General features: G+C 44.9%; 1 protein-coding gene across 2 annotated transcripts in view; it reads left to right on the forward strand.

Moving 5' to 3' along the window:
- Positions 1-13,771: 13,771 nt before the first annotated feature.
- The window catches only part of PYGL (glycogen phosphorylase L), a 46,281-nt gene continuing 42,783 nt past the window's right edge, over positions 13,772-17,269 (forward strand). For both annotated transcript variants that reach the window (XR_010731479.1, XM_066278435.1), the window contains exon 1: positions 13,772-14,230. Coding sequence is in view for 1 of the 2 variants with exons in the window: in XM_066278435.1 (XP_066134532.1) it covers positions 13,988-14,230 (243 nt within the window). In the remaining variant the exon portion in view is untranslated. The remainder of the gene's footprint in view (positions 14,231-17,269) is intronic.

A 17,269-nucleotide genomic window follows, 5' to 3' on the forward strand; every position in this document is an offset into this window, starting at 1 on the left:
TCTTCAGTATTACGCTGTGTCCCTTGCTCCCTATGAGCTGTTTTGTGTAAGTGTGAGCAAACCAACCACAACCACCTATGCACATGCCTTTAGCACTGGGTGCTGGTCAAGCTCCTCGGCTCCATCTGTTCATCAGAGTGTCATGTGCAGCATGGAGCAGATGTTATCAATTGGGATTGGACACTGGTCTGGAAGTACAGGGAAACAGGTCTTCTCATTTCCTATAATAGATTTAAATCCATGTATTTGACTGTTTTAGATCCCTCATGTAAGTGGGATCATGCAGTATTTGCCTTTATGTGACTGGTTTGTTTCATTTAACTCAATGTCCTCAAAGTTCATCCACATTGTTACATATTATCGCATTTACCATATTTTTCGCTCCATAAGTTGCACATTTTCCCAAAAAAACTGGAGGGGAAAATGCCTGTGCGTCTTATGAAGCGAAAAATATGATATTTTATTAAATATTTTAACACACCATTTGGTTCAGAATTTTTTTTTCTTATTTTCCTCCTTAAAACCCTAGGTGTGTCTTATGGTCAGGTGCATCTTATGGAGTGAAAAATACGGTACTTCTTTTTTAAGGCTGAAGAATATTCCATTGTATGTATATACCATATTTTCTTTATCCATTCATCCACAGATGGACATTTAAGCTGTTTCCATAGCTTAACTAGTGTGAATAATTCTGTAGTAAACATGGAGATGATAAAACACATACAATCAGAGAGTGGAACGGTGGCTGCCAGAGGCTGGGGGAGGGGATCGGGTAATTGCTAATCAGCAGGCATAAAGTGTCGGCTAAGCAAGAGGAGTAAGTTCTAGAGATCTGCTGTGCAGCACTGTACTTGTATTGTAGTGAACAACACTACATTGTGCACTCAAAAATTTTTCAGGAGAATAGATCTAATGTTAAGTATTCTTGCCACGATTAAAAAATACATGTATTTTTAAAGGTTTATGTACGGGACCTGGAGAAATTCTGATAGAGACCTAGTTTTCTTGCAACCTGGCCTTTGACCTTGGCCCTCTCGGAGGATCACCCAGCTGGGGGAAGAAGGCTCTCTTCCCTAAGCTTTTTTTTTTTTAAAGATTTTATTTATTCATTATAGAGAGGGGAGAGAGAGAGAGAGAAGGGGGAGGAGCAGAAAGCATCAACTCCCATATGTGCCTTGACCAGGCAAGCCCAGGGTTTTGAACCAGCAACCTCAGGGTTTCCAGGTTGACACTTTATTCACTGCGCCACCACAGGTCAGGCTCCCTAAGCTTTATTACCCATCTGGTAGCCTGGAGGATAGAGAACAAAGTCAACTCCAGGCAAAATTTCAAAATAAACAAAGTGTCTCTTTGGTCCCCTCCCACTTCCCTTTCTGGGTACACCACTTCTCATCCCAAATACAGTATCCAAAGTACTGAAAGCTTCCAACAGCTACAACTTACCTCATGCCTCAGGACCCGTACTCGTGCTCGACTCAATCTCTTTTCCATTCCCCTCATTAATCAAATGTTTCAGTATTCAATTTCTGGGTTATTGCTTTATCAGAGTAAAATCTCTAATACAGTTTCTTACAATTCTCCACTAAGATATCCACACAAGCTTCTTAAAATACAAGGGTTTCAACAGCATTCGAAATCCTGTCCATTATTTTACAGCGCCTAAAAAGAATCTAGATTAACGTCAAAATAAAGAAGGCTGAACTGCAAAACATACTCATGGTCAAGATACAAAGGGAACTTGTTGAAATAAACAGACTCCACCCTTTGGGACAGATCACCTAGAAAGGAGAGAAAAGGATGCTTGGGTCACGCCACGTCCATCAGCACCCAGCTTAGAAATACAGGGTCTGCACAAACTAATACCCAGGCAGCTATGCCCTGCTGCAGCCAGGAGGACACCCACTTACTCTCACTGTGCCCGTTCAGGTCCACAGCTACTGCAAGCGGAGGGGGTGTGGCACGTGAGGGCTGAGGAGGGAAGATCAGAGGCCAGCCGCTAAGGGTGGTAAGAGTTAGGCGTGGGAATTAGGAACAGGGTGGCTGGAAGGTAAGAATTTTCAGAACTGCAGCCATTGCTGCACTGAGTACGCTGTAGGTGACTGTTTTGGGGAAAACTGCTTTTTTCCTGGATTTCCCTCCCCCCTTTCTTTTGTTAAAATGCTTTAAAGAGATCTCAGACTATGTGAAAGGAAAAGTCCAGCCCAGGCTATTAATTGTGACTAAGAAATATGGAGCTAATTGTTTTCAGTGATGCGAGTGTTTCATCTTTGTGCAGAGGGTTTGGGCACAGGATTTGTTTGTTTGTTTGTTCATTTTAAGGGAGTTCCTTTTCCGCCTGACAGCCCAGAGATTGCAGCTGAGGGTCTCAAGGGAATGAAAAGGTAGGAGAAAAACACTCTAAAAAGGGTGGTCTTCAGGAACAGGAAAACAGAATAGGATCCAAGGAAAGAAATAGCTCGCAAGGAATTCCCTCTGACAGTGTTTGCCTAGTGGACTTTATGCACGATGATGCCCGAGATCCAGTTTCAAGATATTCCTCTGCTGTGACATAGTTCTCCTCTACTACCAACCCGCACACACATACCAGCCAAGTGTTTCTTAACTTACATCAGCTATGGCCAGTCTTAAGTGAAAAGTGCCTCTGTACTTGAAGCTAAGTGATTTGGGGATTGGAGAGTAAACCAAAATGCCCAGGATTTATTCAGAATAAAATAGTGCTGCATTTGTATAATGGACTATGAGACAACAATGAAAACATATGATGTTTGGCGAGAGCATAAATGAAACTTACAGTTGTTTAAGTAAAAGGAGTCAGGCAAAACAGATGTACTGTATGATTCCATTTATACAAAGTTTAAAACAGCTGAAAGTAACTTGTAGTATTAGAACTCAGGATAGTGATGACCTTTAGGATGGGATAGTGGCTAGAAGTGGGTCCAAGAGGCTTCTGACTGCTCATAATGTTCTCTAATGCAGTCTGAGTGGGTTTTGCACAAGTTATTCATTTGTAAAAATTCAGTTTAATACAAGCTTAAGATTTATACATCTGTCTGTAAGTATATTTTACTGCTATATAAACATTATCCAAAAAAGAGGTTTTTCAAAGAGCTTATACAGGGTGGGGCAAAAGTAGGTTTACAGTTGTGAGTATGCAAAACACAGAGGTGATTCTTGTATAATTTGTCAACTGTTGTATTATTTTCCATATGAACAATTGTACACCAGTTTTTGTCCCACCCTATACATCAAAAGAATAACAGTTATTAAGGTTCTTTTAGTAAATATTCAATAAATCTAAGAACTTGATTAATAGTATGTATATAATGACTCTTTCTCTAGTTCTTAAGAGATTTTGAGTCAAAGGACATCTCATTAATCCAACATAAATGTCCCTGGTATTGCTCCCACTTGCCTTCCCAAACCTCCAACCCCTGCACACCAAGTCCTGCATTTCCGGAAGTCTCCAGAAGGTGTCTCTACATGCTTACAATCCAGCTGACAACACAGGGATTCCACCAGACCCACCTCTACACTGTCCAGGAATGACATGCAAGAATGACTCACCTGGTCATGTTATAAGGTAAAACAGTGTTTCTGGGATCTGAGTATTTCTTATAAAACTTAGTGAGAGCCCTGGCCGGTTGGCTCAGTGGTAGAGCGTCGGCCTGGCGTGCAGAAGTCCCGGGTTCGATTCCCAGCCAGGGCACACAAGAGAAGCACCCATCTGCTTCTTTACCCCTCCCCCTCTCCTTCCTCTCTGTCTCTCTCTTCCCCTCCAGCAGCTAGGCTCCATTGGAGCAAAGATGGCCCGGGCGCTGGGGATGGCTCCTTGGCCTCTGCCCCAGGCGCTAGAGTGGCTCTGGTCGCAACAGAGCGACTCCCCGGAGGGGCAGAGCATCGCCCCCTGGTGGGCAGAGCTTCGCCCCTGGTGGGCGTGCCGGGTGGATCCCGGTCGGGTGCATGCGGGAGTCTGTCTGACGGTCTCTCCCTGTTTCCAGCTTCAGAAAAAAAAATAATAATACAAAAAAAACCCCAAAAAAACTTAGTGAGAAAATTCTTTCAGTTTTTACTGACAGGCTTCTTTGTCCAATGCGACAAACACATGCTTCTAGCTAGGTAGACAGACCAGAGAACAGAACCAAGCCCTGCTACAACAACCCCAACCAGACTTGCCTCTATCCTCTGACAATGAAGGCTTTTTCCTGGCTCAAGCTAATCAACAGACTCTTTCTACCCTTATGGTGAGTTCTCACCCAAGAAGTTTCTCAGCTTCCAGCAGCCACCCACAGCTGGAATTCTGCTAGACAAGTCTGTATATACCTAAACCCCAGCAATGGGCAAGGGCTGACTTCCTTCCTGATGACTCCAACTCCCCTGGGCACACCAACTTCGCTCAGGCCTGCCTCACCAGGTTGCCAACATGCCCACACAGGCTTGAAAACCTGTGAGACACCCCAGATAAACCAGTGCAGAGATCCATCTACTCTGCTACAGTAAGTTCATATGGTTGACTGGGAAACGCCCAAGCCGCTAGCAGACCCAGCTTTGCGTGTGTTCCAAATCTAGAGTAACAGTGTTAAAGTCCCATGGGGTTTTTCTTGTTTGTTTACTTTTAAGATTTCACCAATGCTCTATATCAGAATAAATTATTTATTTAGATTTCAATATATTTCTCTTTCAGTTATTGAAAGGGAGAAGTTATCATCTGCTTTATGCTCTGGCTAGAGTGATGAGAATAATCCATTTTGATTTATCTTCAGAACATGAGCAATTTTTTCACAGTGTTTTTGGTGCATAAAGATCCGGTGCAAAGAAAGAAAGCCGTAATTAAAATTGCGATCACATCCTTTGCTAAACCCCTCAATAGCTTGAGATGTCAAGTGCAAATGGAAAATTCCTCCACCTGCTGGTGTGAGCCTGTCTCTGCAGTTCTCACACCGAATCCCTTCCTCAAACATGCAAAATAATTTCTTATGAAAATTAGAAAGTAAATTTCATTTTAAACTGGAAATGTATAATGATTTAATAACTAAGATACTGTTATTCAAGAGGGTAGAGGAGTAAATAGCCTTTATATTTTTGTACCATTAGCAGTGAGCACAGTAACTCGTATACAGTTAGGGGCTCTCTGATGTTTTGTTGAATTTCCAAGTTAGCCAACACTTCCAGGTCCTTCTTTCACCAGGCACAGGACCATCAGGGAGTCCTTTAATCATGGTTGTAAAGCCTTGTTCAGGTTAGAAAATGACCACTCCCACAATAAGTATATGGACTTATACTTAAGTAAGGGGCAGGGGAGGGAGTCAGTTCCCAGAAAACAAGGCACTGGGAACAGTGTGTCTGGCTACTCAGGGTCAGTTTGGTTCACTGATGTATCCCAAGTACCCAGAACAATGCTGGACACATAGTAGGTGCTTAACAAATATTTTTCTAATAAGTCAGTAAATTAAAACATTGACTTTGAAAAACAGAGATAGCTTATGCTATGCAAAACTATGTTTAATGAATTACAATACACCTAAGACAACAAGAAATGCAAAAAGAAAAGCCTTGCATTTCAATATATCATCCAGACTCCCAGGCTCTGTTTTTGAAAATACTGAGTGAAAAGGAAGCTATTTTCCTCTGTATTATATGTCTTAAGCTAATAAATGTTACCCCTTGTTATCTCAGCACCTTCCTGGTTAGAGCTTTAAAGCTAGGCAATTAAATAGCTCAGAGGAGTTGAAGTATTTGGCATTTGAGGAGGTAGTGTTTGTGATTCCTTAGGTTTACTCCTTAAGGGAACAAAATTCTCAAACCCAATAAATATTTGTGTGGGAAGTATACATTTTATATGGTCAATCTTGCAACAAATCAATCTCACACAAAGGGCCGGTCAAAATGTGAGCCCCTGTGAGGGTCTGTATGACAAAGGCCCTGAGACAAGGTGACAGAGAGGCTGTCACTAGTGCATGTTGCATCAAGATTACCTGCTGAAACCCTGTGCTTAGCACATTTCTCACTCCCTTCCTCTGTCAGCTTTGGGTCATATCTCTTGGCAAAACTGTCCCAGAGTTCATCTCCTCATTCATTCCCATAACAAGTTGAAAGTCTTTTCTGAAACACAAGCATTGTGGCAGTTAGTAATAAAACCAGAGGTTAACACAAATAAAAATGGTATATCAACTTGATGTGCAAGAAATGCAGCTTTATTATATGTATATGTAAGTTTCTAATCAATTTCTAAATTGAAGCTTCATTCCTCCAAAAAGGGGGAACATGTGATCTCAGTCAATTGGTCCATTCAATTGGAGACCAAGGCACAAGTGGTGGGGTGGGGGTGGGAAGCCCCAGAGCTTGGCGCCTCTCCCCTTGGGTATTATTCTCTGAGTCAGTCTTCAGGACTCACTGTTCAGCTAAGGGCTCTCTCTCACCTCCCTGGGCATGGGGAGTCTTTGAGAATACGTCTAAGACCCAACAGCTAAGAGCCACCAAGCAGCTGCTTCTCCCTGGGGTCCTGCTGCTTCCTGGATCTTCCCAAGAAAGCAGAGCAAAGTCCCAGGCTGCCCTCAGGTACTCGGGCTACCTAGGGTTCCCCGGGCCTCCCCAGGAAGGCAGGCTCCAGGCTCCTCCCTCCAAGACCGCTGACATCTCTACTCCCCCTGCACCCACCGTGTCATCTTCTCCGACCCTTGGCCCTCACTCATAGCGTGTCTCCCAAATGTCAACCTCGGCCAGCAGGCCAAACCCAGGATGGCTCACATCCTCCCTTGGAGAGTCAAAGCACAAGTGCTGGAATGGCTCCTCAAGGTAGGTAGGGAAAAAGTAAACTACAGGAGAAAAGTCAAACACTGACCTTTCAAAATATAATCCCATCCCAAAAGCTGACATCTTAATAATGCTTTTAATGTTTCCTGGCATTTTTCTACTCATACTTATTTTTTGAGCTTAGCCATCTCATGGAAGGAATCGGACAGAAAGTATTATCCTTAATTTGCAGACATCGTAAAGAAGGCACTAAGTGATTCCCTGGTCTCAGTATACTCCATATTAAAATTGTAAGTGATTTGAGAGGCAGGGAGAAAATGGGTTGTTAAATATTTCTGGCTTCTCAGGAGCTCCCACTGGACCACACCTAACATGTCAAACTATCGTATTAATGAGAAAAATCACATTCATGACAGGACCTGAAAGTGCCGGGAACACCCACTTGCTTCAAGAGGAGCCAAATATATTCAGCGTAACAAGCAAACGTTCGCAGTCACAGACAATTATAGAGATGGCATTGCGGTCAGCAAGGCTGCCTACCGATTCGAAGGGCATTCAATTGTATAATAAATCCGGGTTCTCAGTCATCTTTCTAAATATTTAAAACAGCAGCGCCTAGGTAAGTAACTTTGATTGACAGATTCATACATTAAATACACAGTGTGGAATGTACCGAAATTAACTCCTTGAGCTGAAAGCTCACCACCCATCTCTGGAGTGCAAATGATCTGTTTGTGGGGCCACTTCGGAGCTCTGGCATTTCCCTGAACTTCAGAACGGATTAAAAGTAGGCCAAAAGGCCAGAGAACAGTATAAAACAAGCCGAGTGAACAAGGTAAGTAGGTCAGCTGAGGTGCAGGCAGAATCCAGGTTTAGTTAACATATCGCAAACCTTATTACAGAGGAGGAAAAACAATGTGAAAAGATTTGAAAACCTCTTCAGTCACTTATACTTGTTAAGTGACCTTGAGCAAGCTACTTAATGTCTCTAAGCCTTGGTTTCTTCATGTGTAAAATGGGAAGAATAACAGAACTTGTCTCAGAGAGCTAGTGAGAGGACTACATGGGGAAATGCATAGTAGGGGCCAAGCCAGAGCCCTGGGACAGTGCTAGTGGCAGACTTGTTGAACCTGTAAGTGGTATGTCAACACAATAAGGCCAACTCTGAAACGCAGCGGCTGCTAACCTATGTTTGTTTCTCTAGTTCTTTCTGTGCTGGCCACTAGAATGGGTCTCACAGACCTCCCACTGCAGGGAGCATAACTAGCCTCCCCCCCCCCCCCCATTCCTTCCTATGTTTGTGGAGAAGCCACGCCTTCCAGGATGCTCCCACCAATGAGTAAGAGAACATGAGAACTCCCCTGGCGGCGGACTTCGGTTCCATAGCCGCCCAGTGGTCTTGCTGGAGCTTCCTGGGACTGCATAGCAGTATGAGATGCTCGCTCCCATTCTTCCCCCCTTCTGTCCTTCACTGGGGGCCACACTTCATCATATCCCAATACTCTCCCAGGCTAATGTGGCTCCTTCCCTGTCTTCTCTCCCACAGGCATCTGCCCTAATGAAATCCTGGCACGTTTAATTCCATCTTCTGATCTGCCTCTCTGAAGACCTGGACTAACACACTTTCCAAAGGGTTTTTTTTTTCCCAATAGTGGGCACTTAAACTTGTCCCATGAGGTCTGGGTCGCTTGCTCAGCTATTCACAAGCACCGTTACAGCACAGCCGCCCAAGGGCAGAAGCAGATGAGAAACAGAAACAACACAGGTTTTCTGGCAAAGGCCGGTATAAACAGATGTAAGCAATTTACCTCATGCCTTCCCAGGGAATCACAGATTTTTGCTGTTCCTGGTCAGGGAGAGGTGAAAGGAAAGGTTTTCATTTTATTTTTATTTATTTATTTATTTATTTATTTTATTTTATTTTGTATTTTTCTGAAGCTGGAAACGGGGAGAGACAGTCAGACAGACTCCCGCATGTGCCCGAACCGGGATCCACCCGGCACGCCCGCCAGGGGCGACGCTCTGCCCACCAGGGGACGATGCTCTGCCCCTCCGGGGCATCGCTCTGCCGCCACCAGAGCCACTCTAGCGCCTGGGGCAGAGGCCAAGGAGCCATCCCCAGCGCCCAGGCCATCTTTGCTCCAATGGAGCCTTGGCTGCGGGAGGGGAAGAGAGAGACAGAGAGGAAGGGGGGGGGGAGAAGCAAATGGGCGCTTCTCCTATGTGCCCTGGCCGGGAATCGAACCCGGGTCCCCCGCACACCAGGCCGATGCTCTACCACTGAGCCAACCGGCCAGGACCTTTTTTTTTTTTTAATTTTTAATTTTTTTTTAATTTTTTTTTAATTTATTCATTTTAGACAGGAGAGAGAGAGACAGAGAGAGAGGAGAGACAGAGAGAGAGAAGGGGGGAGGAGCTGGAAGCATCAACTCCCATATGTGCCTTGACCAGGCAAGCCCAGGGTTTCAAACCGGCGCCTCAGCATTTCCAGGTCGACGCTTTATCCACTGCGCCACCACAGGTCGAAAGGTTTTTAAAGATAATGTTTTTGGTCAAGCAACTTAATCCCTCTAGTCCTCAGTGTCCCAGACCAGCACAGGACAAGCTGATGTCAGATTTCAACCAGACCTGGGAGACCATAAGCTGTGTTTCCCAAACTTCAGTTACACTGATACTTACACTGCCCATTTTGGCCAGTTCGTGTACCACTCAGACTATATTGTTTTTCTTTAAGTCAATTAACTTTAAAATTAAAAAACTAAAGTTTATTTCAAAACGTTAACTGGAAAAGTATCATTTATCATAAAGGGGAGACAATGTTATTAAATTCTAATAACATTGCTAGAACCTGAAGTGAGTCTGGAACCTGGGCCTGCTTTCTGTTAAAAGCACAAATAGATGAATGAGTGTCAAAGGGATGCTAACATCAAAGACTTTACAGAAAGACTAAAAGAGACATGAAAAGGGAATGACTATCTGATCATGTGACTTATTATCATTTAAGACTGGATCTGTGGAGCACCCAAAGCTCCTGGTACCATCACGTTCTCTTTAACACGGCGTTGGCTGGTCCCTCCCTACATTCTATAGTGTGGACATCTATAGTTCAGTTTTTTTCCCTTTGAGAGATGTTCAAGTCAGGGACGTGGGCTCACTGACCAGGTACTGAATCAAGTAAATAGTGTGTTTATTAGCTCATTATCTTGGGTTTCCAACAAGAATTTAGTACTTCTCAGTAGATAGTGGGGCTAAGATCCACCTATTTGAAACTGTCTTAAGCAAAACTAAGGAATAGTAAGTTTGCCTTCTGTAAAGCCAGTAGGCACGGCCACCATCACAGCAGCCTGGCCCATGCAGGTTCGCATCTGATTCAAACAGTCGGTAATGAGAAAACAGAGCCAGGGCCATTACCTTTAATCCTAGTTTGCAACTGGCAGGCAAGTAAAAACACACACTGGGCTCCAAAACCCACTCATCCAGTGCTCACAAAGCTACTAACTTATCCAACTTTCCTAGAATCAAAGGTTTCTAGCTCACTAGCCTTATTCACCTCTGTTCCCCATCTCCTTCTCCCTGCACAAACTCTACACAAACTGGCTTCTCCTTCAGCACTCCGCCATCTTGACTGCTTCTCTCCTCTCCTCCATGTGGCCTTACTCTCCTCTCTAATGCTAATCTCAGGAACCGAAAGAGAGCAAGCTCCCGGTCTGCCCCACTTTATAGTGTAGAAACCAAAACCTTTAATCCAATATACAAACAAGGAAGTCTCTGATACAAAGTCACTTATCTGAGGCATAATGAGATTCCTCATGAGAGTGTACCACCCTACATCAAAAAGGGTGGGAAAGGCTTAGTCTTAAAACTAAGTCCCAAGCTACAAGGAACCTGCCTGCCCATAGCCCGCCCCCAACACACATTAATATAATCAAACCCATCCCAAGCAAGAAGGGCAACCAATACCATCACCTGGGTATGGGCTTCCACGTGGGCAGCACCATCTTTAACAAAGTGAGCATAATATATTTTATCTGCCCAATACCTTCGGAGTCTTTCATCTCTTCTCTTGCACCCCCTAATTCCTTAACCCATCCAAAGTGCCAGTACATTATTTTGCCTTTTGCTGCTCATAGGTCTCCCTGTAAGTAAGATCTACTCAGACCTTCCCCTCACTCCACTGTTCCACCCTATTCTTCCATCAATAGCTGATGGAGCTATTTCACACCAAGTGAATGGCTCAAAATTGGCTTAACACTGTGACCATCCAAGGGGTATTAAAAGTTGATTTTAAAAACAATGTCAAGGGACCTTCTCCTTCAGACCTCACCTCTAACATAACCACACAGGCCTAGTTATTTTTAAGATTGATGTGGTTCCACTCTCACTCAAGGTATTTCTGGCCTCATCTAGATGGCCACACTTCATCCCCCACATACATCCCCAAACTCCACCTCGGGTGTCCTGTAAATGTTTCCTATGCAAATCATCTGTGTGGCAGGTATTGCATGAGGCCCAGATCAATCTCAGTTTTGCCCCAAAGGCCTAGGGCAGAGGTCCCCAAACTACAGCCCACAAGCTGCATGTGGCCCCCTGAGGCCATTTTTCCAGTCCCTGCCGCACTTCCGGAAGGGGCACCTCTTTCATTGGTGGTCAGTGAGAGGAGCACATTGACCATCTCATTAGCCAAAAGCAGGCCCATAGTTCCCATTAAAATACTGGTCAGTTTGTTTATTTAAATTTACTTGTTCTTTATTTTAAATATTGTATTTGTTCCCTTTTTGTTTTTTTACTTTAAAATAAGATATGTTCAGTGTGCATAGGGATTTGTTCATAGTTTTTTTTTATAGTCCGGCCCTCCAACGGTCTGAGGGACAGTGATCTGTCTCCCTGTGTAAAAAGTTTGGGGACCCCTGGCCTAGGGTCTAAAACCCTAACTTTGGAATACAAGAGGTTGGATATTTTAACAGACCTATGTGATCTTAATTTTCATTTTTATGGTGAGAGCTGCACTTAGCCTGAGTCAAGTAATCCTGCCCCACTGTGGTAAGTACCAAAGAACTGTAAAACTTAGTATTGGCAACGCCATTTTAAAGAGGAAAAGTTAGGCATTGAAAGAATAAAGGTTATCTGAAGAATTTCCTTTCCCTTTCAATATGAGACAATGTTTACATATCCTACACTGATTTTAACTCTTCTTCCCTTCCTGGAATCTTGAGAGCAACATATACCTCTAGACAAAGGAGGTAGACACTAAAAGATTTGTGAATGTCTTTGATTTGTAAAATGGCATCACTATTGTGCTACATTGTAAGTTTTAATATGTAGGAATGTTTTTTATAGATCCTATAGACAAATGTTATAAGTTTGTTAATGATTGATTATTGTATCATGTTCCCCTTCCTTTTCCCCCCAACCTGTGTGTGATCAAGTCTATATAACGAGCTGCAGGGCTATTTTGCACACACACGATTTGAGTCAGCTATACCCTGTGTAAGTCATATGCAGCCGGCTTATTAATATATCTCCTCCTAAAAATTCTTCTGTATCCTGCCTTGGTGTCTCTACGTAACCCGTGGAATTAAAGTACACTACTTTACAACAACAACAACTCCACCACCAATGTATCAACTCAAAATAATCAGCTTTAGTTTATTTTTACATGTGAAGTCTATTTGTCAGTTATACTAAGATTTTAACTCATTTCTGGCAATGAACTGTTTCTAAAATAATAGATTAATACTACTTCTTGGAAAAGAAAAGCCTCTAACATCCTAAAATACCATGCGTTTGTCTTTGCCAACGTTTTGGGGAGAAAAAAATCCACACTTAAAAATAAGTACCAGTAAAGCCGGAGGTGAACGGTGCAAAGATCAGCCTGTACTGCAGATTAACACAGGCTGCTTTGTTTCATGTAAACAAGGCAACTGGCTCAGTGAGTTATCCCTTCCTTTTCCACACACACACACCCTCCTTTTCTGCCCAATCCACCCCCACTTCCGTTCAAAAGTAATTCAAGGTAAAAGCCCGTGCCTCCCAGTCATCCTGAAGATCCCGCTCTACTAACCAGTCTCTACAGATGCTCATTAAAGTGCTTTGGACAAGGCAAATGTGAGTCTGAGGAGCCGGGGAACCGAATGTTTGAGTCCTCAAAAAATAAATGAAAGGAGAGTCAGCGCAGGGGAATTCCTTTCTGAGGGCTGAGATCCAACCTGTGCCAATGTCAAGGGCTGACAAGGGCGGCAGGACAAATAGGTAAAAGTGTACTGACACTCCAAGATCCCTTCCGATGCTTTTATAAACCCCTCCCAGGTGAGAAATAACAATAATAATGGCACAGCAAACAAACAGCTGTACAATAAACGTTTGCCAGTAAGGTAACCAACTTTTTTACAATGAAAAGGACAAAAATAAATTGAAGAAAACAATATCATAAATAAAAGAAACATTTTATTCATTGCAACAATAATACACTATAATATGATAAATGCATAATAAAACATTTATAATATTTTATATTATAATTATGCTTACATGCTTGTTAATTTTTAATAATAATTATAAGAAAAAAGTACTCATTTAGATACAAATACGTCACATCACACGCAATGGATCAACTCTGCATTGATCAAATATGGACATTTACAAATTAGTCTTCCAATAGCAAAAAGGAGGACATGTAGGAGGACACTTGGAGGGAGGACGGAACTTACAAAAGAAGGACTGTCCTCCCTAAAGGAGGACGACTGGTCACCTTACAGTAACGTGCTTTCACACAGAGACATCCTCCTAGAAACCAAAAGCCTAGAGTTAGGAGTGGGGACTAGGACAATTGCTGCCCTCCCAGGTTCCACAGATCCCCAAGGGACCCTCTGAATGGCTACGTGACTTGCCTAAGATGCCACCTTCAACCGCCAGGGGGGCTCAGCCCGGGCCCTGGGCCGCTCCCGCCCCGCCCCGCCACGCTCCATCCGGGCGCGTTGGGTGCGCACACTCGCCGGCAGGGGTCTCCCTGCGCGCACGCCCGCTCCGTGGCCCCAGGTCCGGGGAGGAGCCTGGTCGGACCTTCGCCACCCCGGCCAGTAGCCCCGAGCCGGGGTGGCGCCGCGTCCAGGGGCGGACCCTGAACTTCCCTTCAACTCAAAAGCGGCAGTGGCGAAAGCTGTGGAGCCTCCTCCAGCCGTGTCCTGCCGCCGGGCTCCTCGGGCCTCAAGTCCCGCTCGCTGCGCCGCCCGCCGCCGCCATGGCCAAGCCCCTGACCGACCAGGAGAAGCGGCGGCAGATCAGCATCCGCGGCATCGTGGGCGTGGAGAACGTGGCCGAGCTGAAGAAGGGCTTCAACCGACACCTGCACTTCACGCTGGTCAAGGACCGCAACGTGGCCACCCCCCGCGACTACTTCTTCGCGCTGGCGCACACGGTGCGCGACCACCTGGTGGGGCGCTGGATCCGCACGCAGCAGTACTACTACGAGAAGTGCCCCAAGGTACCGGCCCGGCTCCTCCAGCTGCCGCGCGGGGGGAGCCCCCGTGGTGACCCTCCCCCACCCGGTTCCTGCCCCGCGTGAGGGGCGCTCCCCGAAATCCGGGGAGGCGTGTCCGGGCGGTGGACGGGCCCGCCCGGCCCACCAGCCCCTCCCAAAGCAGACCGCCCCTGGGGACCGCCTGGTGAGCACAGGCTCGGGCCTCCCTCGCCTGACCACTTATTTCACAATTTTTGGAGCATTGACCCTCAACTTGTAATCAAGAGCTGTCCGGCGCCTACTGTCTGTATGCCAAGCACAGCTCTGGGGCCCTGGTAGTCGGCCCTGAGCAAAACGGACTAAAGCCTCCGAGAAGCTTAATATTTAGGGAAGGGAGACAAGGATATAGAGTACGCCAAATGATAATAGGTCGGGGCGGGGGGAGGGAGTTGGAGGAGCATCACTGCCTGTAGAGCCTTTGGAGGCCTAGACTAGAGGATGCTCGACCGTCTGGGGCTTCTAGGGAACTGTCTGAATATGGTGGAAAGGTGGATAGAGGTCCCACTCCGAGGACCGAGCTCTGCCCGCCCCTCCCTGGCTGCGATGAACAGGGTGTGGCGCTCCTGGACTTCCTGATTCCTGTGGGATGGAGGCCTTCTCCCAGGGCATTCTTTGAACTCTAGGATCTACCTGAGAGCTGCTGAAGAAGGGCTCTTCACAGAGCAGCCCTGTCCACTGCGCAGGGGCTGATGGAGGGTTTCTTAGGGGGCTTTTGGGCACACAGAGGGACACTGCCTCCCCCTGCCAGTCTGGGAAGGTGGGTCGGAGAGAATTGAAGAGGACAGCAGGGAGAGGGGTTGTGTTGTGCAGTGAGGGTGAGAGCAGCTCTGGCTGCTGCAGAGAGGTGGGTGTGAGTCTGTATCGGGAGAGGAAAGCTGGTTGGAGGCTATTGGAAAAGGTGAAAGATTGATATATCATGTAGGCAGTGAGAAATACATTAGGAATTTTTTAATATGTAAAGGCATGAAAAAGAAAAGGATAGTCCACAGTCACAATGCGCCCCCCCCCAAAAAAAGAAAAACCTGAGCAAAAGAAAGTAAGTTCTCAGTAATAAAGGAAACTGTAACAAAGCTTTCAAATGGAAAGTAACTTCCTCACTCCAGAGGCCTAGGCCTCTATCCCGAGGTAGCAACTGCTGAAAGATATCCTCAGAAAAGACTTTGTGTATAAATATATTTACTATATCTTTTTTAATTTGCATGAGGGGACTGCCCCTTGCATTGGAAATTATTTTTTTAAGTTGTTAAACTGGAGAGTGAGATGATGAGCCATATTTTAGGACCTGACCTCCTCCTCAAACCTCCCCCTCCTTACACACACTCATCTGTAGCATTTATCGCCAAGCGTCACAGAACACACTCGCCTGTATGTTTCTCTGGCTAGTTTCTTCCCTGGGCTCTCCATCCCTGCTTGAACGCTGGTGTAAACCAGGTTTACACTGCACTGGGGTTACAACAGTGAACAAGATTCAGTCCACACGTTAATAAAATAATCTCTGTGACAGCCGTTCACCTAAACAAGAGGGCCCTGCTCCCCAGAGCATGGTCTAGATACAGTTGATGTATCTAAGCTCTCTAGTAAAAGTGCGGATGAATCCCAAATCTGGATCTCTAGTCTGAATTCTTTTTCAAACAACATCCCTGCACTTCTGAATGCTTTGTGAACAGGCCTAGATCTCCTGTTTCCTCAAACTCAAATCATTATCTCTCCCAGTCCTGCCCCAACTTCTGTGTTTCCCATTCTAATGGCCTTGCAACCCTGACAGTCACCGAGACACAAAACTTCCGTCTCACCTTTGACTTCCTCCTGTAGTCCCCACTCAACAGGTTGCGAGATGCCAATGATTTCTTCAGGTTCTATTGAAATTACTCTCCTGCTGTCTCACTTCTCTGCCTAATTGAAGCCCTGGCTACTAGTCTATCCCAGAATTGGTACAACTGGCAGCATGTAGCCAAATATGTTTATGGCTAGCAGACATATTTTGTTCAGCAAGCAAGACATCTTTAAGCAATTTTTAGTGCCTTTGGGCACAACCTGTACACTCCAGTGTACAGGAGTACTGTACTTGGCTGAGTACTCCTCATTGTTTTATGTGACTTCCATTACAGAGGTGTTTTCTCTGCCTGGCTCCTGAAGGTATCTGAGTCAGCAATCCCGGCTCATTCTGTGCATTTTAGTTCCATTAAGTTGACAAAAAATCTTGCCTTTTGCTCAGGTATCATTGGCTCCCATTGCCTGCCACCATCCTTAATCAAGCACTTAAAGTCCTTCTCAGTGCAGGTGAACCTGTCTTTCCCATCTTCCATTACCCTCCTGGACTACCTTGCTGTCCTGCCAAACCAATGTGCTATCCCATCCATGCCTCTCTCCACATTTCTAGGCTTCTTCCCGCCCTGCACCCTACACCTGGGATGACCTTCTTGCTACTGTCTCTGCTCAACTCTTGCCTCTCCTGCAAATCTCAGTTTTGTCAACTGTTCCCTGTGTCTTCCCAGAAGTACCCAAGTCCTGTGGTTAATGCCAGGAATAAAATTTAAATTATTTTTAAAATCTTTGTTATTGGTATCTCATTTATCTTTGCATGCTTTTTGAAAATGTCCACTTCCTCTAAAATATATATAATTATTAGTGATAGCAATGCACGCATATAATTTTTAAGGTTTTTTGGAGATGCTGTATATTTTACTACTAGGAGTGTGTAATAAATGTTTAGAGACCACTAACTAAGAGGATGAGGGAGATCTATTTTTCAAGGTCTTATACATCCTCAAATATAAAGTGAAGTCCCTCCAACTATTACTTTTATGAGGAAATAGGAAATACACCTTACATACATGTCTTTGTAAAGTCAGTTGTGAAGTCTCTAAATTATCTTAAACAGCAACATTTTCTAGAGACCTTGAAATGTCTTAAAATATCTTAAGTCCATTTTAGCTTGGAATCATTAAAGGAGAGGCAAAGAAATTTGACAGATACAGTCATTACTCCTGGGGGTGTAACTTC

The sequence above is a fragment of the Saccopteryx bilineata genome, chromosome 4, assembly GCF_036850765.1.
Source record: "Saccopteryx bilineata isolate mSacBil1 chromosome 4, mSacBil1_pri_phased_curated, whole genome shotgun sequence".
Taxonomy (NCBI): Eukaryota; Metazoa; Chordata; class Mammalia; order Chiroptera; family Emballonuridae; genus Saccopteryx; species Saccopteryx bilineata.